Source organism: Alosa pseudoharengus, unplaced genomic scaffold (assembly GCF_046254945.1).
Source record: "Alosa pseudoharengus isolate Yale_2024_CS ecotype anadromous, Long Island Sound unplaced genomic scaffold, YU_APseudo_1.1 YU_APseudo_1.1_scf_22, whole genome shotgun sequence".
Classification (NCBI taxonomy): Eukaryota; Metazoa; Chordata; class Actinopteri; order Clupeiformes; family Clupeidae; genus Alosa; species Alosa pseudoharengus.
This window is the reverse complement of record NW_027468680.1, coordinates 8586524-8612288: the sequence shown is the minus strand read 5'-3', so window position 1 is coordinate 8612288 and position 25765 is coordinate 8586524. Positions and strand designations below refer to the sequence as shown.

General features: G+C 39.7%; 1 protein-coding gene across 1 annotated transcript; it reads left to right on the top strand.

The window, feature by feature from the left end:
* The first annotated feature begins 1019 nt into the window (after positions 1 to 1019).
* On the top strand, positions 1020 to 23761 carry kif6 (kinesin family member 6). The gene is made up of 21 exons (XM_076299864.1): positions 1020 to 1079; positions 1774 to 1874; positions 2191 to 2265; positions 2831 to 2978; positions 4043 to 4152; positions 4963 to 5092; positions 5618 to 5824; positions 6242 to 6385; positions 6980 to 7066; positions 7354 to 7457; positions 10067 to 10172; positions 10759 to 10909; positions 12276 to 12446; positions 12733 to 12835; positions 13208 to 13263; positions 14105 to 14155; positions 14480 to 14564; positions 14940 to 15096; positions 17684 to 17754; positions 20117 to 20258; positions 23367 to 23761. Exons 1-20 carry the CDS (start codon positions 1020 to 1022, stop codon positions 20244 to 20246), a joined length of 2247 nt encoding a protein of 748 aa, XP_076155979.1. The 3' UTR covers positions 20247 to 20258; positions 23367 to 23761.
* Positions 23762 to 25765: the final 2004 nt, after the last annotated feature.

The following is a 25765-nucleotide window of genomic DNA, read 5'->3' as shown; positions in this document are numbered from 1 at the left end:
CTTATACGCTCCTTACTAGGCCTATGCTACCACGAACTTTTCGATATTTGATCCCCAAGCAAACCATCAAAGAGGCGACATAATATGTGGGCTATTCCAGTAGTATGTGGGGGAATCTACTTCAAGCATGTCAAGCACATAGTGGTCAACTTGGGTGACGCTAAGTGGAAAACCTCCAATAGAAGAACCCTTTGGCTTAATTTGCCTAACAAAGTAAATCCATAGGACTTTTCCATTGGGTGTTTTCTCTTTTTTTCACTTACTGTGAGTTGCCTCATTCAGGTTTATCTCTAAACCACATACTGTAGGCTACTTGAAGTGTCCCCCCAGAGCATATAGTCAATTGATATAAAAGGAATATGGATATTTAAAAAAAAAAATTACTCATATACTACACATGATAGAAATATAACTCCAGGCAGCAGTGGCAAGGAAAAACTCTCACATGGACAGAAGCAGTGTGAGGGCCCAGGCTCAGGGAGCAACCACACTCCCTGGTCATTCTTTTTGACCTAAGAAAACCTAAGAACAGTGGGTGAGGAGGCAATTTATAAAGAAAATAACACAATCCATGCACTGCAACTGCAACACACTGTGTGTGCATATGTGAGAGAGTGTATTGGAGTGTTACATAACATATGTTTTTAAGCTTTAAGTTGCAAAAATGGCTAGGCCTATATAAATAAAAGTTTTGACACTCACTTAGGTCATTGCCATTGTCATTCTTTATCTCTCTGAGACCTATTGAAATATGAAAATGATAACTCCTTCTCTTTTGCCCGTTTGGCCCCTCTTATTACAGTGATCCCTTCATAATAAATTCCAACCAGTTGGTACCAACCATGTTTCAGGGACTGCATCTCCCCCTGCTGGCTCGTTTCACGTTTCCCGCCTTGCGCATACGTCGTAACGTAGCAACAGATGTAACAAAACCAAAAAGTGAACAAGAAGACGCACGGGGCTTCCGGGATACATTAGGGGTAATTTAACAGAACCCTACGCTGACTTATTTTGTGAAAATGGTCAAACAGGCGATTCAGATTTTTGCACGCGTTAAACCAAACAAGAAGTCAGTGTCGGTGAGTGATTAAAACTGTTAACGTTAGTTTTGGAAGGTGTAACGTTACACCATAACATCGGAAGCTGTCCAAGGTACCATGTGGCAAGATTAAGTTAGCTCTGTCATCTGCAAATGTATGAGTGTTATGCGAAAGTAAAGTCAGTGTTAAATGATGCTTGATGAACTTTTGAAAACGTCTGGAAAAAAGTCTGAAAAAAGCTTAAGTTATCTGATGCCAACTAAAAGTACTGTAATGGCTGGTATTGGTGGAGGTCGTAAAGCCAGGCTACTGTATGTAAAGGCTACTGTATGTAAACAATGCAACTCATTTAGTAGGCTAATGTTATTCAGTGCACAAAACTAACGACTGATAAAACAAGTCATGTTAACCCACGTGTTTTTCTTCGGATCGAGGACATAAGGCATAATATATACAGTCTATTCCTCCGTGGTATATCCATATCTTCATCTTTAAGGTTGCAATTGTATGTCTGTTTTTAATTTATTCATGTATAACAGCAACATGCCACTGTTATGCTGGTGTGTATCTAGCCATATGCATCGGTGGCATTTGGTTATGGACGATTATGGTATTTGTCAGACGATTTTGTCAAAAGCAACTTACACAAAGTAGAGCCTTAATGAAAAAAAAATTCCTAAATGCATTGAGTTAGTTATTGGTTTATATCCATTGTGGGTGCATGAATATGTAGGCTTATTCTGTGGATGAAGATGGCCACTCTCTGGAGTTTGGGGTGCCGAAGGATCTTGCTGATGGCTTCATCAACAACAAAAAGGACAAGTACAGATTCAGGTAAGCAATAGTATTATAATGATGTGACCAAGAATTTTGAACCTGAACCTGTTCAGATGTCTGTACTTGGAATTTATCCAAATAGCTTAGATAGAATTAGATAATGCCTCATTTACATATTTAACCAACATTTCAGGAAAAAGTATTCAACTGGCCTGCTAAGCACTCAATCTCTCTTTATGTTCATCCGTTGTTGTAATAGCCAATTCAATTAAGTAGAACATACTGCAACATTCTGAAGAGCTGTATAATAAAAAAAGATGAAGTAATACAAACTTGTAAAAATGTTTACTTGTTTCTTTAATTTCCCTGATAGATTCCAGAAGATTTTTGATCAAGCATGCAAACAGGAAGACGTTTTTGAGATGATCGCGAAGCCTGTAGCTGACAGGTAGGATAGATCATCTACAAGTTCTACTGGGTGTCTCGTGATGTTGGTAGGAAATAGTGGAATATTTGTTTTACTAGTGACTAGTGTGAGTGAAATACACGTAAATGGACTGCATTTATCACTTTTCTCCTCCTCCAAGTACTCAACACTTTACGGAGTATTGCCTCACATTCACCCATTCATACAGCGATGGCGGAAGCTGCCATGCCAGGCCCCAATGACCACATTGGGAGCACATTGCATCACTGGAACCGTCTTTCTATGTAGATTAAGAATATTAGGGGCAGTAGGCATAAAGCTGAATCCTAGAATTAAGTTAAGAATGTGCAGATCTAGTAAGTGTCCTGGAGGCCAGAGTGAGGGAATGAGCCTCTTATCCAGTACGCTACCACCCCAAGCTGAGTAGTAATCATTTTATGTGGAGAACAGTGGGGGCAATCCAAAGTGCATCAGTGATGTCGCTGGATATGCTTAAACAATGGTACGTATTATAGCTATTTCAGTGATAATGTCAAGGTAAGTCAGACTAATGTCTAATTGAATTAGTTGGTATTTCTGTCAACAGAGTGTTGTCTGGGTACAATGGAACCATCTTTGCCTATGGCCAGACCGGGAGTGGGAAGACGTTTACCATCACGGGAGGAGCAGAGCGCTATTCGGACCGTGGAATCATTCCCCGTACACTTTCGTACCTATACCAGTACTTCAGCCAGGTGTGTTTACAGTATGTGTGTCAAAACTTTGACAGGAAAGAGGCTGCCGAACTTTAATGTTTAATAGAATAGTAGTAGTATTTATTTTATGTTTAATAGAATAGTAGTAGTATTTATTTTATTTTATTTTTATTCTATTTTATTTTTGTATTGCTGTGTTCAAAGCAGTAGTAAGTCGTTTTAGTTGGTTCTGATAAAAGGTTTGCTAGCAGGTTGACACTTCTTCTGGCAATTGCTTGTTTTCATATTATGTTACAAAGGGGTGTGCTTTGCCCAGATGGAGGGCAGGTGATTTCTGAGGTAAATTGGTGACTATCAACAAGACTGCAGCACTGCCTATGGTTAGTGGTGTTTACAGCTGTTTTATAAAGAAAAAAAAAGCAAGGGCTACTTTTGAGTATCGAAAGTGGTGGTTCACACAGGGGAGTTTAAAAAATTCACAGACAAATGACAGCAGACATGGATAAAAAACCTCCGTCTTATGTCTGGCGGAGCTGAGTTTTCACAACGCTTGTGTATGCAGTGACCACTGCACCTCAATTGCAGGTGTCCACATTATCTCACCCCAATTCAAACCCTAAATACCTTGTCGTGACTGGTGAACTTGTATGCCTGTGGGTTTAATAAGTTCTTAATCAGGTTCTATGATGGTTGCCAGGGTTAGTCTGGGGAACTTCTTTAAGCTTAGAGGCGGCTATGCACCCATCTCTTTAGCGATACAAAATCTCTACAGCCTGGACTGAGAAGGGGTTAGCTCTAAGGGCATGGTGCAGCGGCCGTGAAGTCACGACAATCGGTCGACCTGGGTTTGATTCCCACCGTCGTTGCGAGTCCTTGCCGCTTTGGATAGAAACATCTGCTATATATCAGTCAGCTTTAACTTCATGGCGTAGTTCTCCAAGGTCCTTAGGGGTAGCTGCAAAGTCTCTGGTGTTCTGTATTCAAGGACAGTTTTATACAGATAGATACATCCAGCTTTGTATATATGTGCAAAAGCATATAGAATGACATGTCAGGTATCAGTGTTTTTTTGGTCAGTGTTTTTTTGGTAATTTTATCCACAGGACAAAAGCATGGTGTACACGACTCATATATCCTACCTTGAAATCTACAATGAAATGGGCTTCGATCTGCTCGACCCACGTCAGGAGGCATCTACCCTAGAGGACTTGCCGTAAGTAATTATGATAATTTTGCAAGTGCTCTATGCTCTAATACAATTTGTGGTGCCCAGAACTAAATGGTATCTTCAATGTCCAGCACAGTTGAAAACAATCAGTCTGACTGTTATTAAAAGGAGTCAAACGTTTAGTAATCAGGACATAATACAATACATGCTAATAAGATAATGTTGAGCAATAATTATACTCCACTTGCAAAATACTCAAGCTATTTGTGCCAAGCTATTTGTGCAGCTAACAAACAAAATAAGTCTAGCAGGAATCTATGTTGAGAAGTGGATAAGGTAAAAAAGGGAAAGTGAGACATTAAATAACAAAATAAGTAACAAAACTGGTGCTCTGAATACTGATTTCTTTGTTTCAACCACAATCTGAATTACACCTGCTTTTACTGTAAAAGGATGAAAACTTCCACTGCAAAACAGACATGCACCATCACTCATAGTTTTCATAAACAGGAAAACCTAATTAATCCCTCTCTTAACTCAACGTTTCCCTTCCCATGTCTGTGTATGAAACTCCCACTTTTCTCTCAACTTCCCCACGAGTGCATGAGTAATGAAAACACATCTTGCCATTCTGCTCTCCTGTGGCTGGCATAATGCAGTTGCAGTCATGTGCGGTCAGTTTGTGCGTACGATGTCAAGTTTTTAGGCGCACATAGCGAAGAAATAATGACTGAAACGGGCACTAACATGTTAGTACAGCTGTATGAACATTATGGGCAGACTGTGTCCACAGGAGTGTAATTTTGGCTAAAGTGACTCATGTGCGTTCATGTGCATTATTAACTCTGGTTCTAGAAAGGTAACCATCCTCGAGGACACAGAACAGAACATCCATCTGAAGAACCTGTCATTATTGCAGTCTGACAATGAGGAGGAGGCTTTAAATTTGCTCTTCCTTGGGGATACCAATCGAATGATTGCAGAGGTGAGTGGGCACAGTTGTTGGAGGCAGTGTTTTTTTTGTTGTTGTTGTTGTTGTTGTTGTTGTACCTTTGCTGAAATTTAACTTGAAATCGACTGAAATTGAACTATTTTAGTTACAATTGATGATTCTACATGATGTTAAACTGTCATGCATTTTGTTGCATTATGATTGTAGTTTTTATTCTTACCAACGTTATGAGTTGGAGGGCTGCAAACACATCATCTGATTTAGATAGGGACAAGAAATCTGTGCTAAATGAGAATATTTTTATTTATTTTTTTTGTCTTTTTTGTGTGTCTTTATTCATTTTGTCTTCTATTATCTATTTATTTATTTATTTAAAAAAGATATATTTTTTTTATTTTTTATTTTATGTTTTAAATTGTGCTATATAAATAAACTTGACTATGACTATGAATAGTCCATATGAATATTCAGATTCATATCATACTAGTATAGTATTAGACAACTCTCCGTTCTAATCTGCCGTTCATGTGTCTGCCCTGTCCTTTTTCCCTGCTGCAGACCCCAATGAATCAAGCCTCTACCCGCTCCCACTGTATTTTTACTATCCATCTCTGCAGCCGGGAGCCGGGTTCAGCCACAGTGCGGCGCTCCAAGCTGCACCTGGTTGACTTGGCCGGTTCTGAACGTGTGGGCAAAACAGGTGTAGGGGGACAGCAACTCACGGAAGCAAAATACATCAACCTGTCTTTGCACTACCTGGAGCAGGTAAGGGGCAGACTTTCACAACAGTTCATTTAAATATAGTTTCTCCTTGTATGCTTGAATATGTGCCTATACAATGGCTCGCAAAAGTATTCAATCTAAGTTATTTGTCTACTATCATTACGTACATACACACATACAGGCAGGCAAACCCTAAACTGTGACATGGTTGAAAGCTTCAATTTTTAATGTATTTATTTTTTTAATATTAGTGGATAAACAATCTATAATGCCTTTGGAAATACACTACAACATAAATCTGAACAAAGCGGAAAACTGAAATGTGAAGTACTTTCAGGGGTGTTGCCAGGCACTGTATGATCAATAGTTGTTGAAAATATTATGTCCGGTATGAATGTACTGTATCTGAGTGTCAGATGCTACACAGATACAGATTGCTATGTTTATTATTTTCTCTAGGTCATCATTGCCCTTTCGGAGAAGAATCGCTCCCATATTCCATATCGCAACTCAATGATGACATCAGTGCTGAGGGACAGCCTGGGTGGCAATTGCATGACCACTATGATTGCCACTGTGTCTGTCGACACAAGAAATTTGGATGTAAGCTTCATGCTTTTCAATCTCACCTGTTAGGCCCACAGCCCATAGAATAAACTGACCGTTTAAATGTGATATAAATTCAGAATGTATGTGGCATTATTGCCTTTAAAAACCTCTTAGTTGATGACTACAATACCAATTTAATTACCTCTGCTAATGAGGTTATGTTTTAACCCCTGTCATGGTATTACATTTGCAAATAGATTTTGCATAGTTACTCAGAAATGAATGACGGACACAGACCACTGGATTAACAGGTGAACGCAATACAGACTAAATAGAATAAGAAGGCAAGAGAATATGAAGAGAGACTGATGGAACTGATGATGCGATAGAGTAAGAAACCAAACAGTTATCAAACAGTGTAGAGAGACACAGGAAATGACAGATACACCACTAAATAAACAAGGAGGTACATGGTAAACAGGAACTAATAAACAGGAACAGGAAGTAAAAAAAAGCACAACCGGTAATACAAACGTAAGAGTACAAAACTGTAACTAAAGACATAGGAACCCAGGACTATGATTGAGTAAACATGAAATATCAGTCCTTTGCTTCATTGCATGTGTCTCCTGCTGTGTTATCAAACAGGAGTCCATTTCCACCTGCCGCTTTGCCCAACGGGTTGCCCAGATAAAAAATGAAGCTCTTCTTAATGAAGAACTGGATCCAACACTGGTAAGAGGTTACTTTTAATATTAAATGCATTTGAAGATTTCTACAGCTAAAATAATAAAACTTATTTACACATGTGGACATTATGCCTGTGCACATTATTATTCACACACGCACAAAATATTTCTATAGGTCCAAACATTTCTTTGCACATGAACAAATTATTTTACCCAGCTTTGGAAACTTTATTACACATGTGAATATCTTCTCACAAGCTGAAAATATTAATGGCCCTGCTTTACCGCCAAAGATATAGCATTTCACTGACTTTTTTTTTTTAATTTTCTCAGCTAATTACGCGTTTGAAGAAGGAGGTGCAGACCCTAAAGGATGAGCTTGCCATGATAACTGGAGAGCAGAGGAGTGATGTTCTAACTCCACATGAGATCCAGAGGTGCTCATTTATAACTTACATCTCTGTAAAAAGGATTAGATTGTTGACAAACAATGCCCCGATATATTACTTCCTTAGAAATTAACAGTATCTTCACATAAGTGTCATTCTACATAAGGTCCATTGCATGTCAATTTATCAAATTTACTGGGACCCCATGCACTTTTGTCTGATACAGTTATGATAAATATTGTGAGGTTGAAGTGCATGGGGCATTTGTGGAATTGTCGTGGCTGATCATTGATGTTTCAATTTGGCATGTTCATGCCATCTCACATCAATGCAATTCGTTTGGTCACCAATATACTGTTGAAGTTCGATTAGAAATGCTTTGAGAACCACTAAAATATAACAAAATTGCAATACCCTTTTTCTTTTCAAATGTGTGTCAAAGAACCGTTACGAGACAAGTAACAAGACAAGACTACACAAAGTAGTGTGTGATGGCGATTATTGAAGTCAACTGGAATCATTTATCATAATGGGCTCGGATTTGTGCAACATGGCAGACAATGCGCCAAGACCTTTGGCACAGTAGTGACAGCTAACTTAATTATTTGGCAGAATCAGTTTGCCTGTATAATACTTTGTGCATGACCCAGCGTGCAAAAGTGGCTGTGTCTGCGTCTGTTTATGTAAATTAGCAAGTTCTCTGGAAATGAATGACTTCAAAGGTAAGGCTTGGCCAATGCCTTCTAGAGAAGTACTACATCCTCATTGTTATTGTGGGCCTGTGTGTGTGTGTGTGTGTGTGAGTGTGTGTGTGTGTCCTGGAAAGGAGCACTAGTACATCGTATTGCAAAAAAAGACAACATCCCTGAAGACCCATCAACATGGAGGGATATATCCCTCCTCCCAACCATCTACTGTACAAGGTATTCATGAAATGCATACTGTCCAGAGTCCTCCCTTGGCTGGTGGAGGCTAACATCCTATCCACCAAGCAAAATGCATACATCAATAGGCAAGGTATGAATGAGCATGTGTTTTGCCTTAAAACAGGGATTGATGACTTTAAGCATGAGTCCTGCAGATTGCATTTAGTCTTCTTAGACTTTAGAGATGCATTTGGGACTCTACCGCACAATGTCATGATCAGATCACTAGAGGAAATACAACTACCTCAACTGTTCATTGACATAGTGAAAGATGTGTACAGAGGCTCCTTTATCAAAGTAATCTGCGGAAAAGAGCTTACTCAACCCCAGTGGGAAGGGGGACTGGGGGTACCAAACATGGAATGGATCTACACCAGCATGCGGATTTCCCATCTTCTGAACATGCTGAACAGTGGCGACAAGGATGTTAGGGAGCTGGCTCGATCCTCCCTTTTCCTGGACCTAAGAAGACGCAAGTTCCCTTTGGCCAGGGAGTCAGGTCCCCACTTCCTAGGATTCAAAAGAAAAAAAAGCAGAAAACTTGACCCACTCTGCTGGTTTTGGGGTCTGGTCAGACTGGTCAGATCTGAATGACCTTTGCTTACGAACAGGAGTGTCACTGGAGTGGGTGCGGTCTGACTCTGGTACTGTGATAGTCTCAGAGGACATTATAACAGACCCTCTCACTGCCGTCAAGGCAACAGTCAGCCACATATGGTGGTCACAGCCACCTGCTTACATCTGCAGGTGGCCGGCAAACTCTTATGGACTTACACCAACATCAACAACAACAACACTGGACTGGACTGAAACTTCAGGGAAAACTTGCATGTCTTCCCTTTGCTGATCACTTTGTGTCTCACTCATTCCTCAAGAACACTGCACTGAATGAGGTAAAGCCAGATTACAAGTCCTTCCTACTAGACTCAACCTCTCTATCTGGTTTCCCACCTCAGGTCCCTCATTGCTTGCATCACACCTCAGAACATATCACTGAAACACTGTCACACATCCTAAATTGCTGCCATGCCTACAAAAGAATACATAGCACGTCATGACAGAGTAGTGAAAGACATATCAAACCATTTTCCACCTTCAGTAAGAATGTACAAACTCTCAGGTAAAACCATCCATGTTTCATTACTGCAATAGTAACCCTAGTACTTTCTTACACCTGGTTGCCAATACACCAGATGTTGTTATCATCAATGAGGAGTCCAGTGAGGTGTACATTTTGGAGGTACAGTAGGCTGCACCTTTGATTCTAGCATGGAGGAAGATTTCTACACCAAGGTAGTTAAATACCAACCACTCCGAAGCACCATCTCAGAGCTAGGCTACAGCTGCAGACTACCCATTTTCATATTTGATAACCTAGGACACATACACAGGTTGGTAGTAAGAGGGCTGCAACAACTTGGGATGGCCAAAAAGTTTGTTAAACAGCTTGCAAAGTACTGTGCCGTCTCTGCTATTATTGACAGCATATTGACAGATATGGCGGAGACGATGCTACTTATACCCTTAAGAACTGAGTATTGTGCTTGTTAAGTTGTGAAGACCTGGTGCATGCCACTGGTCCATGGGTTTGCGTATGTATTGTACTGCATCCTTAATATTTGTGTCCCTGTACCATTTTCTTGTGGACATAAATAAATGGTTAAAATGTGTGTGTGTGTGTGTGTGTGTGTGTGTGTGTGTGTGTGTGTGTGTGTGCGTGTACACATGTAGACTACAGGAGCAAGTGAAGGTTTTTCTAGATGATGCAGACCCTGAGGTGAAATTCGAGCTGGGCCCTGACATGAGAAAAAATCATTACTGTTTCTCCTTGCTAAAAGTAAGTAGGGTTTTCTATCTTGAATGTATGCATTGTTAAGCATATTTTCCAATCTCTGGATCTGATAGGATCTGGATAGGAAAGTATCATTGTTGTTCAATTTTATTTTTATGGTATATGACAATGTGAAGAGCTGATGAGTGCAATATTTAACATTATTTGTGCAAATTATTTTCATATAATTTCATCACTCTTTCAGTGTTTTCCCTATCACGAGTCCTAAACGATCCTAATATTGAGTGGAGGATTTTACTGCTCTAAATGTCTTTAGTCACAGGAGAGCAGTTTTGGTAGAATGACCTGTCTTTAAACCAGATTAACTTCAGATCTAGAGAATTATTATGACAGGAATTCATAAAAAGACCTTGCTGAATAGTAGAGCATATAAGTTCATATTATGGAAGGTATTGTGTATTTCATGACTAAAACATTTTCTCTTGTGAGTTTAAAAAATCTCCCCTAGGATGAAAAGGAAAATAATATGTCCCTTTATGTTCTCAAAAATGTATTTTAAAAAGGGTTATTTGCTTCAAATTACCAGCAAACCAGCAATAATGATGCTAGTGATTGTGCAATGTTTCCTTAGGCCAAGATCTGTGAACGTCCATCATCTTACCACAGCAATGGAGACAGTGCTGTGCCTCCAGGCTCCACTGTGACTGATCACATGCAGAGCTCATCTCCAACAGAACTGAAGAAACTAAAAGATATGCTTACTCAGCGAGACAATGAGATCAGTATCCTTTATTTCTCATGGTTTATGCGTTCACTTCCATCCAGGCTTGGAATTTCACCATTCTGGGGGCAAGGCCACTTGGCCTTCAGTTGGGCATATTTGGTGGGGGGCACAAAGGCCACATGTCAGGGCACCAAGGCCAAAGTTAACTATACAGTAGTAGGCTATAAAAATGATCAAAGTTGTATTTAGCCTATTCACTGCAGTAGACCTGCATCACTGTATGAAACATTACAAAAACATGAAACATGACATATTACAACTGTAAATCATCTGATCATGTAATATTTACAGATATCTAGGCTATATATAACATTTATTTTATATTTGGCCTGTTATGAAATCATGTATTGAACAATTTAAGCACAGCTCAGCTTTAAGAGATTCAAATAGCCTAGATGCATGCATTTTGTGATCAAATGCTTTCACAAACTCTTAGTCAGCTGTCCTATGATTTACCAAAATCTAGGCGATATTTGTAACATTTATTTTGTATTTGGCCCGTTATGAAATCATGTGGAACAATTTAAACACATTGTAAAACGCAAAGCCCAAATTTGGAGACATCCATGCATGTCGAAATTGACTGCAAATTCAAAACTAGATTACTCTGTAACGGCTAACTGTACAGGGGACTGCTTTACACTTTTGTGTTCGGTAAGGTCTGCTGTTTATTCCGATATATGGTTTGTTATGTGTTAAAAGAAGGGTTCGTGAAGTATTCCACCGAGATGAATGGGTAGGGAGATCATGGGACGCAAAACCTTCAGTAGAATGTATGATTAAATTGAATTATATTTAGGCCTACTTTTCTCGCGAACCGTTCAACACAGCAATTATCGGCTAACATCGTTTAAAAGCTGAGAAAAGGCTCTTTCATGTGATACTTGTGATGTCTGTGTGATGCTACTTCGCGAGTAGTTCAACTGAGAAGAATGGGTTCATTTGGACGCACTTTCTTGCGCTGTCACTTTCTCCACAGCGTAAAAGACTAAATTAATTTGCACTGTGAATGCTAAGATTATTTTGACAGGCCACAGGCTAACTAAAAATCGCTATTAGTAGGACGCAAAGCAGAATATTGAAAGAATGGGGCACCAAGGCCACCGTGGCCTGTAAACCTCTGATTTTCAAACGGGCTTCACGGCCAATGCAAGGGGCTACGACGGCCATGGCCGTCGTGGCCGCCGTGAAATTCCTACCCTGCTTCCATCCATTGTTTATTTAATGTGTTGGATTCTGTGGCAGTTAATATGTTTATGTTTATGTTATTTAGCAGATGCTTTGGTTGGTCATGCAATGTGGATGTAAAATGTGCATACCAATATCATATTTTATATTATTTTATTCTTGACTCAGCTTTTAAGGTATATTGGTGAGTATGTTAAAGAAAGAGAAAAAGCGAGCTCAGGAGGCATTAGCCCAGCTTTCCCAGTGGTCCCCTGCATCCTCTACAGCCACACTCCCCGAGGACTTATCCATACGAAGGAGCGCGGAAGAACTGCCCCCTCTCCAGAAATCGCTATACAGGAAGCAAGGCAAGTGAGCTCACATACAGAACGGTACAGTTCATGTTTTAAGAAGGTGCACAAAAGTGGCGGGTGCTGTGGCGCAGCTGTATACAGCGTCCATACCTCTGGGGTTTATCAACCAGGGGCCTGTTTAGGAATCCTTTTGTTTTTGTTATCATTATTCTTTGTGCGTACTGAGTCAACAGTTGTCAAGTTGTCAATTCAATTCTGTAGGTGATCTCAAAGATAAACAGTCAAATAGATAAGACCCACATATTCAACACAAACTCAAACGATTTTCTCACTTCCTTAGATCCAGAGTTTTCAATAGGACGGCAAGAGGCTTTTGATATCTTCAAGAGAGACCATGGTGACCAACTGATCATTGATGAAAACAAGGTTTTACTAAAACAAAGGTGCGTGACTGTCTGAAGTGGTTTATCAGTCTTTTATGTAAATTGTATGTACAGTGGTGTGAAAAAGTGTTTGCCACCTTCCTGATTTCTTATTTTTTTGCATGTTTGTCACACTCAAATGTTTCAAATCATCAAACAAATTTAAATATAAGACAAATAAAAGATAACACAAATAAACATAAAATGCAGTTATTAAATTAAGGTTTTTATTATTAAGAGGGGGGGGGGGGGGGGTCCAAACCTACATGGCCCTGTGTACCAACAGTAAACCAGTATCAACTTAACTTTGGAATCCTTGATCCTAACAAGACTTGTTCATTCCTTTCAGTTGGATAACTATCCTAGGTCCAATGTGTCTGTCCTTTGTTACAGGTATTCTGAAGCCAAGGCTTTAGGAGAAAAGGTCAACAATGTAAGAAGCAAAGTCAGTAAGTATTTCCACTTAAAAATGGACTGTATGTGGGCGTGCAAACCATAGCATTTTCTAGAGATAGCAAGAGATGCTCAAAGTCAAGTTATCAGCACTACCGGTACTGAGTTTTGGTCTAAAATTAGTGAGCTAGCTACCTAAAAGATGTGCAAAACCATGCAAACACCACACCTACAGTACCTTATTGCCACTGCTAGAAGCTTGCTAACATGCCAGCTGGTTTTGCCGATATAGTGTTTTAGTGATAAAGTCAGCAGTGTTTTGCTGTGAAAGTTTGTCTTTCATTTTTGCCGTGTGTTCCAACCCGGAACACAGAACCCTTTAGTGCTAAACACTAAAAAGATATGTGAAGGAACAGCTCCACTGATGTTTTTCTGTGAGGAGCACAAAAACATTTTTTTTTTCAGTTGTTCAGTCATGTGACTACACATAACAAAAAAAGAAAACAGAAAAAAGCACACATATTTATTATGGTTTTTGGCAAAATTGACTTTGACAAAGCAAAATTAAACATTTGACACTAATAATAATTATTAGATTTACACTCAATCAACATGAATATTCAAGCTTTTGACTCCAGTGGTACCAGGCATGTGATATAACTCTATTACTTATATTCCTCATGCCCTATGTGTCTCCTCCATGTACCTTCATGTCGAAATGTTGTCTTTTGTGCATTAAATATATGGGAGTCTGAAGCAGTGTTGCGGACATTATATTTTTTCATTTGAGTCCGTTTTTTTTTTTTCCTGCACCTGCCAGAAGGTGGGATGTGCACACAATAACTTTTTGCTGTGTGTCTCCTCCATGTACCTTCATGTCTTGTATCAATGTGTCAGATGAATTGAAGACACAGCTGGAACTCAGAAGACGGCAGATCGCTGTGCAAGGTAGGTTATAATCAGAGATTAACTTGGGATTGGGTGGTAAACAACATCTGATATTTCAGGCAGTAAATGCCCCGGTAAGAACCAAGTTTCCAGATTTTGTTCAAATCTACACACCTATGGCTACTGAAAAATGTATGGTTCATTTATCAAATGTTATTTTGAAGTATTAAAAGACATCGTTGTTTTAGAATTTTCCAACGAAAGGGCCGGTCATTGGTGCTTTTACGATATGTCACTAGCACCTGATTTGTTGCACCTTCTCAGCTTTATCAATAATTGGGGGTATATTAAGTGTTAAGTAATGACTGGCCATCGTTTCTGTAGGGGTGACAACAGGATCGCCAGTCTCAGAGCAAGCTGACCCTGTGGAGGAGAGGCTACTTGCTCAAATTGAAGAAGAAAAAAATAAGTATGTGTGTGCACGTGAGCCACATGATTCCGTTATAACTCAGGAAATATGTGTTTTTTTAGGCACGGATCACACTGACCAGCGGCAAGCAGCAGATCTCTTATTGTTCTCTATGGTTCCTCAGTGGAACAGTTGCTGCGGCAGTGTTACGCTGGTGTCAAACAATTTGAGCATTGAACTTGGTTGAACTTTCAGAGTGTAACGCGAGTGTAGACCATTCGTGTAACTTTGGAACGAGATAGAACTTCTTTTGTTATGGTCTGAGTGTTGTGTTACACTTTACCGCTGCCATTTTATTATTTCCAATGTGATCTCCAACTTGGAGTTAGATACAGGCCAGGCCAGTACTTTGTTAAGATCTGCTGTCAATTACAGTTATAAGAGCACCTTTGGCCGACTGAAAGACCTGAAGACAGAGATCGAGCATTTGCAGCTGCTGCTGGAGAAGGCAAAGATTAAGCTCCACAAGGACTTCCAGGACTGGTGGAAACACGAAGCCAAGAAAGCACAGGTGGCACAGCCTGATCCACAGGTACAGTATGTATATCCTTTAGGATTTAACTTATCATATTAGCGTGTCAATTTTATTTGCATATGCTAGTGAATGGGTCCCATCATCATTTACCCATCAGGGCAGAAAAGGCGCACTCTGCTAGGGCAGTGTTTTTCAACCTTTTTTGTGCCACGGCACACTTTTGACACTTAAAATGTCCCACGGCACACTAACATCCTGTGTGAAGAAAAAATAAACATACCATAGCCTAAAATTTCAAATAATACACAGATACGGCCTTATTATGGCTTCTATGCAAGACCTGCTCAATAAAACAAGCGCCCTGTTTCATTATAGGTGACTATATCTAATTTAATTGTTGTTATGAACTGGATATGTGGTGATTCTGTGAATACTGGATATGGGGCCCCCATTGTACAATGCCTGCATACCACAAATAGTGCAATCATACAATCAATGAGAGCATGTGGTTATAAATTCTTTGATGCAACAGTTGCTTTTTTGGACCAGTGAGTGACATTTGGGTAATTTTCTGCGGCACACCTGATGATCTCTCACGGCACACTAGTGTGCCCCGGCACAGTGGTTGAAAAACACTGTGCTAGGGGATATTGCTATCAAACTAGGACTTGTATTATGACCGCCGCGCAGCGAAGCGGCGGTCATATATGTTTAGTCAGATTTTATTTATTTTTTATTTATTTTTTTTCCGCATGTCCAAATTTCCGTCAAGGACACTAAAAGACCGGGGTACACGAAACTTGGTGGGCATGTAACCCCACATGGATAGCATGGAACAATCGTTTTTCGTTTTGATCTGTAGCCCCCCCGCTGGACTGGACCCCCCAAAAGGAGGGTAGGGCAGACACAGTTTTCTGTGAATATCTCGAGAACCGTAGGGTTTAGGAGGACCATTTTTTTTTGTATGTTGATCTCAAGGGGCCATGTCAACCCATTCCATAACCTCTCATTTCATGTATAGCGCCACCTAGTTAAACACAAAAAAGTAAAAATGAGGTGTTGTATTCGCAGGTATCTGTGAGCTAACATAGTCAAAACTGCACGAAATTGGAAGTGTAGGATCATTATGACACCCTCTGAATGCACACCAAGTTTCGTGGAATTCCGTTCATGGGGGGCCACACAATAAATTAATTTATGTTACTATACACCAACTGGCCTGTAGGTGGCCGGAGACAGTTTTCTGTGAATATCTCGAGAACCGTAGTGCCTAGGAGGTCCACCTTTTTTTTTTGTATGTTGCTCTTAACCCTTAAAGGTGTAGGTTTTTGAACATTCTAAGTTCCGCAACAATTGAAGGTTCTAAAATTCTATGTTGAATTCAATGAACCCAGATATTCTTTAGAATGTTAATTTCCCAACATTCCCGTCACACCGGTGTGACTGTACTCCTTTAAGGGTTAAGGGGGCATGTCAACCCATCCCATTACCACTTATTTCATGTATAGCGCCACCTAGTTAAAAATTAAAAAGCAAAAAATTAGGTGTTTTCATCACAATATCTCTGGCTGACATGGTCAAAACTGCACGAAATTGAAAGTGTAGGATCATTATGACACCTTCCGAATGCATGCCAAGTTTTGTGAACTTTCGTTCATGAGGGCCTTACAATAAAATTATTTATGTGTACATTTAGTGACCGTACACCAACAAGGATTCTCGGGACACTGAAAGACCGGGGTACACGAAACTTGGTGGGCATGTAACCCCACATGGATAGCATGGAACCATCATTTTTCGTTTTGATCTGTAGCCCCCCCACTGGACTGGACCCCCCGAAAGGAGGGTAGGGCAGACACAGTTTTCTGTGAATATCTTGAGAACCGTAGGGCCTAGGATGACCAATTTTTTCTGTATGTTTGCCTCCAGGGGTCATGTTAACCCATTCCATGTGCACACATGTGCATAAACAGATACACACGCACACACATACATTCACAGTAATCATACGTATGACACATACTCACACAGTAGACATATGTACGCATGCATGCACATGCACAAACACACATACGCAGACAAACACACAAGCACGCACACACACACACACACACACACACACACACACACACACACACATAAACATAAACGTGTGCATGCACACATGCACACAATTCAAGAATTTCTCAGAATTATGAACAGGCAAGATAGGGGTGGGGTTGTATAAAATCAATTTTACATGTGAAATCTATGAACTAATCATGTTTTGGTACTTGTTGTCTAGCACATACCAGTGAGAATTGAGTGTGGATAATGCAATTTAGTGAGACAGTTAGAATCATATAGGCCTTTCAGCGTGATTTATTTTTGTGAAAAAAAAATGTGCTGGACTGGACGGCGGTCATACTTTGTACCGCTCTGCGGTACATTTAGTTGTGTAAGTACCAGTTAGGACATTGAATAAGTTCTAAAAGACGTAAGATTTACCGTAATGATACTGCTCTCTGTCACATTCATTAAAGCCTCCATCAGCAGATGCAGAATTGCAAACTTCAACTCTCAGTTAGGCTTAATCTCTTTCATTTATAAAGGTTGTTACACACTGACATCATTCTGATGATCTAATGTACTCATCTGTCCACAGCACCCAGTATTGGAGGATACCTCTACTGTCCCTAAATCCACTACAACTGTCTCAAGCAATCCAGTAACCAGGTAATTCAGTGACACAAACGTACAAAAGGGTTTTTGCAAGGATTATTAGGGCTCCAAGCAGAGAAGTTGTTGGAAACCTAATATTCTGTATTTTTCTAAACTAAAAGTGTTTGACTTTGTGTAATTTTCACAAAATGATTGATGATTTAATTCATCTTTAATTAAAATGTGATGCTAATTTACAAATCAAGCTTACAGGCTAGGGTACAACTACAGTTATTTTGTTGCCAACTAAACTGATTTTGCTGCTCTGCTAGCCTAGAAACTGGAATATTAGTTTAACCCTTAGAACCCGATTGACGCAAAGTGCGTCAAAAAACACACCCTTTCTTCTCTGTTACATTGCTCTGGAACGGTTCATCGCAGCGAGATGAAACCTTTATTGCACGACAGAGCAGAAGTGGGGCTTTCCAACGAGACTACACACTTGTCTGTACGATGAAGTATGAAAATTAAAAAAAATCATGAAATTAAATCAAATTGCATCATATTTACAGTCTATACTTCTCTGCGTTCACCTGCACACACATTACTCTAGTTTGAATTACTCGCGAACCCGTGATCGCATCGATATGGCAAGCATATCAGATGAAAGAGGGGGCACAGGGCTATCCATTGGTACCATGTTTATCGATCCTTCTGGCTTATAAAACCAGACGAAGTGACTGCAAAATAATAACGTCATGTACACAAACCAACGCTGCACACTCATTACTCTCGTTTGAATTACTCGCGGACCCGTGATCGCATAGATATGCCACGCATGTCAGATGAAAGAGGAGACTCAGAGCTATCATTTGATACCAAGTACATTCTTCTGGGTTATAAAACAGACGAAGTGACAGCAAAATAATAACTTCATATAGCTGGACTTACCCTCACGTTTTCTTGTGGCAAAGCATGTTTATAATCCAATCATGTGTTTCTCTATGGCAAAGCATGTTTATATTCCGGTTTTGAGATCCTAGCAAATTCCTGCATGGCATCCAATTCAAGGCTCACATTGCATCCCAATTTGCCTTTTTTGCCTTTACTTTGTTCATGGCAATGCAGTAAAGAGTTGAGAATTATTATGACTGCATACACACAGGCACGCAGGCTAACACGCAACTTCAGGTCAAGTCAGGTCAGATCAGTTCGTCACAGATATGGAGCGCAGAAAGGTCATTTTTCATCACTAAATAAAAAATGGCATTTATTTCCGTAAATCACACAGCAAATATCTCTGTAAATTGCTCAGCCCCAGAGTATCCCTCCAACATGGCAATTATATTGCCCGATTCAGGACAGTCTGCCCTACACACACATGAAATGCATGTAGAGCTGTGAGCTTGCTGTGGTGAGATACATGTCGAAATATAAGAATTTTTATAATACACTTTTTATATTTTAATTCTTTAAAAATCAAAATAAAATCAATGCTAGTATTAATACTGAATAGATCTGAATAGCCTAGACTCTCCTGAAAAAAACAATATATAATATATGTGTGTGGCACTTACAATGACCAGAATAAATCCTTATGAATAAAGGTAGTGAAAATGCCCTAAAAACAGCTTAGGGTTCTAAGGGTTAAGATGGTTTCTCTTGTATTTTAAGTGTGTGTCTTCTGGCATATCTTTAATTTTGAGTGTCTGTTGAGAGAAATTGGAATAGAGCATTAGGTCTAATATTCCAATATGTGGTTTAATGTTCTGCATTATGTCCAATATTCAGATATGTGGTTTAATGTTCTGCATTATGTCCAATATTCCAATATATATAATATATAATATATTATTATCATTATATAATAGTATTCTGCATTTCTCATTAGTAGGTCACTTTGGCACTATAGGTATGCTCCTACTTCATGACCCTGTATAATATCTGTCCCAACAATGGATAATGTAAGGCGCCAGGGTTGATATCACTTTCCTCAGTTTGTTTTGCGTCAAATGCCATTGGCGTCATTGATTAGGGTAGCCTCGATATCTCCTGCCACTGTTACTGTATGATTATCTATTCTTAGCTGTTGTGTACTTAAACCCTGGATAATTCTGTGTCAAGTCAGAGACGCATATTCTGGAGTGCATTGTGCTTCGTGTGTGTGCCTCTCTCCTGTATGCAGCCAAATTAAACTCTGCATCTTGATTGTACTTCTCCGTGACAGGATCTCGTGTCTCACTTTGGTATGCCATGTTTTTCGCTCGAAAGGCACCTAATCCTAATCCTAACCCCAACCCCAACCCTAACCCTAACCTTAACCCATGACTAACCCTAGTGCCTTCCAGGCAGCGCTGCCTTGAAGACAACGTTGGGGGCATAAAACACCAAGAAACATGTTTTTCACCAACACTGTCTTCTGACTTATTTCTTTCAGATCCCTGACCTCCTCCAGCCTCTCGGACTCCTCTATCCCCCTAACTGGAGACAGAGAGACAGATGAGGACATCCTGGCCTTCATCAGGGCCAGACAGAGCCTGCTCAACAGAGCTGGTGCACTGAAGTAACGCCTATGTCAGGTACATTTGTACAGCTGGAGTTTACAGTCTTATATACATTTGAATTTTTTTTATTTGTTAGGGGCCAAACTAATACAGTTGTAGATGTACTTTCTTTTGTCAAAGCCTGACAGAATGTTTTTAATTTATTGTCAAGTTGCGGCCTTTACTAAAAGACTATAAAAGAAATATACAGAGTCTGCACATTCCTTACATACAGCAGCAGTATGGCACATATACGCTCCCCATCAACCTTCTGACCGGAAGGTTAGGCAAGAAAACACTGTAAACCAGTGTTTCTCAAACTTTTTTTCTGGGGACCCACTTTTTAAAAATGACAGACTATCGCGACCCAACTCGTGACTGTGGTAGTTAACAAACTAGATCAGTGGTTCTCAAACTTTTTCTTTCATTCCCCACTTTGATCAAGGGGGCATTCTCGAACCCCACCTGTCCCTCATCGCTCTAAGAAAGTGGTAGGTCAAGCTTAAAATTGTCAAATTTATTGAAATAATGACAAGTTCTAAATATATCCTCTTCAACAGAGTTAAAATCAGCTGGTGCTGCAGATATAATAATAAATAAATACATAACACACATATTTCTGTTTTCCAGCAACATATTAGGAAGCATAGGCCATTTTACAGCATTGTAGGCCTACAATATATTCAATGAAATACCAACATGCTGCATTAAATGGGTCCATAATCCAGTCATACTGAGCACTGCTGGTTGGGAAATATTTTTGAAATAAACTTTGCAGGGATGTGATGTAGGCCTACTGTTTAATACATGGGATCACAAGAGTGGCTCCCAATCAGACGTTTCAGCGATTTCGCTCAGAAATCTCAAAGGCATAATACTGTCGCGATCCGAGGTCAGGCATACTGTCTCAACAGGCATACTCAAGTTTTTTTGGTGAATGCAGTAATCTTTTTTGCTAGGTGAGGTAGGTGCTTGTCTTTGCCTTGTAACTGGACATTTAACTCAAATGTATCGCTAAGATATATCAAATATATCGCTAAGATAGGCCAGCTTCGTCAAGAAATGTTCATTAGTTCAAACATGCGCTCTTCCTCCAAGAAGAGGCGACTCGGAGCTCAAACACGCGCGACAGCACTTTACCTCGGGAAAGTCACCTTGCCTCGCTGTGAAACAGTACAGCCTTTTGGTCAGCTACCATCTCTTCGCAAAGTGCGGAGAATAGACGCGCTTTTAAGGGCCGGGTTTTGATGAAATTCACCACTCTCACAACAACGTTCAAAATCTCATGTAGGTCGGGACTAACTAAGCTGCCTTGACACGAGCGCTTCCCTGTGAATAACACAGTGCGTCCATTGCGCATCGGTGCTACCTGGGCCCAGGCCACAGATAAAAAATGAAAAATAAAAAAACTCCTGTTTTTCACATCAGTTCGCGCCCCACCTGGCATGTCTATGCGACCCACAGTTTGAGAAACGCTGCTGTAAACACAACAAAATCCAGGTTGAAAAATAATTCACTCATATGATAATGTCACAAACTCAGCAGTTTTGATGAAGGACTGGAGGTGGACCAGGAAGATTGAATGACGCTTAAATGCTGGACATGATCATTACCGTAACTACAAAGTTGGGTGGGCGCCTGATACCAAGTGTCCACAAGCATGAGTTGCTAGTTTCGAACCCATTCAGTTGCCATACAATGAAAGCACTAACTTTAGTCTTTTGTGGAAGCAAACAATAAATGTGGCCTGTGATCATTTGTAGAAATGTACGACACTTCCAGAGTAGTCTATGAGTTGTCATAGTCGTGGTTGTTTTTCATTCCCATTCTGTTCAAAGGTAACTTAATTTGCTTATCCCTCTACATTAACCCAAGTATGTCAGCAGGAGGCATGAATGGTGCGTTACTATAGCAACAGTTAATGACAGTCCAGCAGGAGAGAGACAGGGGAGTTTGTGATTGGTTTGTGGTTTAACTAAAGGAAACTTTTTAATCAGTGTTTTTCTCCTTAAAAGCCTTCATGTCATATTATTTTATATGACATTATGTGTTATTGTACTTTGATGTACAGTATATTTCCAGTATAATTAATGTGTCTGAGTTATATTTAACTGTATATAATTAATTTAGAATTAAATAATTTGTGCAATTTCTTACCGGTACTCTATCTTTGAATAAACACACACACACACACACAAACACACACAAACCCAGTTCTCGCTCCTCCCATCCAAAAGCATCAAATCACTCTAATCACACACCATACATCAAGTTTAGCTTCTTTCTACATGCAGTGAAGCTACTGAACAGCTACTATATGCACTATACTGACACCACACAGAGGTTATAAGTCTGTTGTGTTTATCTACTGTCTTGGGGCACATTAAATGTGTTTACTGTACTGGTATTGTTTTTATTGTTCTTTATTCTACAGTACTTTATTGTATTTTTTTAAAAACTGTATTGCATGAATTGAATGTGTTGTGTCTCTCAGGGTTTGTTCTTGTGAGACTATGTCTTTTAAGTCTTATGTAGAGAGAGAAAGCACAAGAAGTCCATTGTATTCTGAATACACATGACAAACTTAAAAGTTCACACTTGAAGTTCATTAACTTGAAACAGAGAAGAAAATACCGTATTGATCAGAGACCGCCGTGAGGAGACCTCAAGCCCCATGCAAAATAATGAAGTCCAGCATGTGGCTGTGGTTGTGGGTAGGGCTGGTAACACATTATGTAAATGTCACAGAGCTTAGTGTATTTAAAAAACTCAGTGGCTCAGATACAGATTAGAAAACCCTAAAGCAATAATGATAGAGTTGGAGGTCCACTTCCCCCTATAAGTCCTTTTCATCACTATTTATAAAAGCTTGAGGAAGAGAGTTATTAAAGAACTGAGACCGGCCAAATTATGTGTTAAGCCTTCAAGCAATGAATGAAGCACAAGGTAATAGTAAAGACGTTTCAACGCAACCAATGGCTGTGCTGATGGTGACGGGGCTACACATATATGATCATGTATTTTCTATGCAGTAACTGTAATATGGTTGTGCATTATACACATTACATACATCAGGTATGCATAATGTATAACAACCTGTGTTTTATTTTAACTGGTTTGAAATGTGTTGTGTTTCGATTGCAGGCCCAGGCATTACTGAATGTCAACCAATATCTTCCAAAAGTAAGCCTGTAAAAGATATACAACAGGTGCTATATAGGCTCTACAACCCAACAGACTTCAAAAAGGTCAGCCACACATAATGGATGGACTGCTGTGTGTATGTCACTACTAGATGTCCAAGGGAAGAACAACAGGATCAGTTGTTCTTCACTCTGCACCATCACAGCTCTTGAGAGTAATCACTGAAGAATCATTCTGAGTGGGTTCTCACAGCACCGAAGACTGAGCATTTACCACATTTTCTTGTGCACAGTTTTTGTTTGTTTGTTTGTTTGTTTAGAGGCTTGTCCAATCATGTTTACCTGCATTTGTCATTTTTACTATACTGCTTGTCCTATTAAATGTGCCTGTCAGGGGCCATTTGTTTCTTTGACTGTAGTTATTTAATGACATCTTCCAAATCTTCTGTCCAACTTATTCTGTACATGCAGTTCAATTGTTGTCCAGACTTGACTTAGAGGAAGTGTGTGGCTGAAGTCAAGCAATGTCATTCATAGCTCTACACATCACAACCACTTGCACTTGCTTGAGAAAGACCTTGAATTGTTTTGACTTTGCATAGCTTGAATACATTTGTTTGCGAGTTGCTCCTCAGAACAGTGATTTGCATTGAGCAAATGACAGCAGGAAACTTGTAAAACTTACTCTCACTGCTTTACTGGAGGTCAGATCTTGATTTTGTATTTAGTATGGCTGACAGTGACAAATCCAGATCTTCTCTGGTTCTCTGGTGTTTTGGTGGCCGAGGACCCCTTATACAGGGAAGGAAAAAAATAGACGAGTTATGCATATATTTACTACAATTCCTAAATACTTCAGACCTGTCTCATATGGTGTGGTATGGAGATATAGTAATATAAAATGTATAAATTACATTAAACTGAAAATATAAAAATACATAAAGATTTCAATCACATTAATATCACCATATGCACATACAAATTTATTGCATTTGGAGTCATCTTTACAAAATTACTTTTTGAATAATTGATCATGAGTGAATGAGTAAAGAGTAGCTTATCAAGGCTCTCCAAATATGCCCATACATTTAAAATGACCAGTGTAGAGTTGACTTTCAGTAAGGACTGCTACTAAAACAAAGGTGCTCATTCAAATCACCGTCAGAAAGCTCTGAGCAAAATGGCAAAAATGTTCCTGGATCTGACTGCTCAGCCAACTTGAGCAATTGGGAAGGAAGGCTTCACTTAGACAGGTAATCAAGAACCCAGTAGTCCTGAATAAAGTCCAGAGTTCCTTGGAGATGAAAGAACCATATAGAATGGTTGATTAGTGGAGCAGCACTCAGGGCATTCTTGAAATCAAACTGACACAAAGTGTTAACACAAACCTGGACAGAATTTGACCTTTAACCTCCACGACTGAATACCTTGTGGCCTTTATAGTGGAAATTGGACTAATTTTATTTTTAATTTTTATTTATTTTATTTATTAATTTGTTTGTTGTCTGTCTTGTATGTCTTGGTGTCATGGGTACGCTGGCGACTACGCCGCTCCGTCCGGCATCTTTTGCGTTTGTTATTTCTTTCTATGCCTTGGTGTCACGGGTACGCTGGCGACTACGCCGCTCCGTCCGCTATTGTCTTTGTTAGTCTATGTGTCAATGACAGTGTCTTATATGTGGAGCGCTTTGGGTTGCACTCTGTGCACGTTAAATGCGCTATACAAATAAAACTGACTTGACTTGACTTGACTAACATGAGCCATAGCACACGTTTCTCTGGATGTGGCTCTCCAGCTGGTAGATTCCTTTGTTATTGGGGAGGTTCATATTCTGCCTCTCCATTGGCCACACCTGGGAGGTTGTTACTAGTGTCTGCGGGTAGTTTGAGCCTATTTACCACTACGACACCACAACCAAATACTGTGACTGATGGTGTTTCATAGGGATATTCATTTTAAATGCAATAAGTTCACACGCCGTTTTAGTCATACAGAGTGTGGTAATGATGAACAGTTTTGAGGGGGGGCTGCAATGATGAACTTTGCTGAAAGCAGATCATAATCATCATACTGATTTTGGTACACAATCTTTCCACTATTTACAGGTTGAACTGCCAGCAGTGTCATGCATATTACCTTCTCAACACTGAGAATTTGCATACATGGCCACGGAAGGCTGACATCAGGCTTGTGGGCACTGAAGATGATTTGCCTGTGGTCCATTTTCCAGTCTACCAGCTCTACAGTGGCTCATTACAGCACACTCAGAGGGAAAAAGTCTTAGGGGTCTGCACCATCAGAAAACATCTTTATATATATATATATATATATATATATATATATATATATATATATATATACATATCTCCATTACCAGAAGACCGGGAGGTTCCATTAGA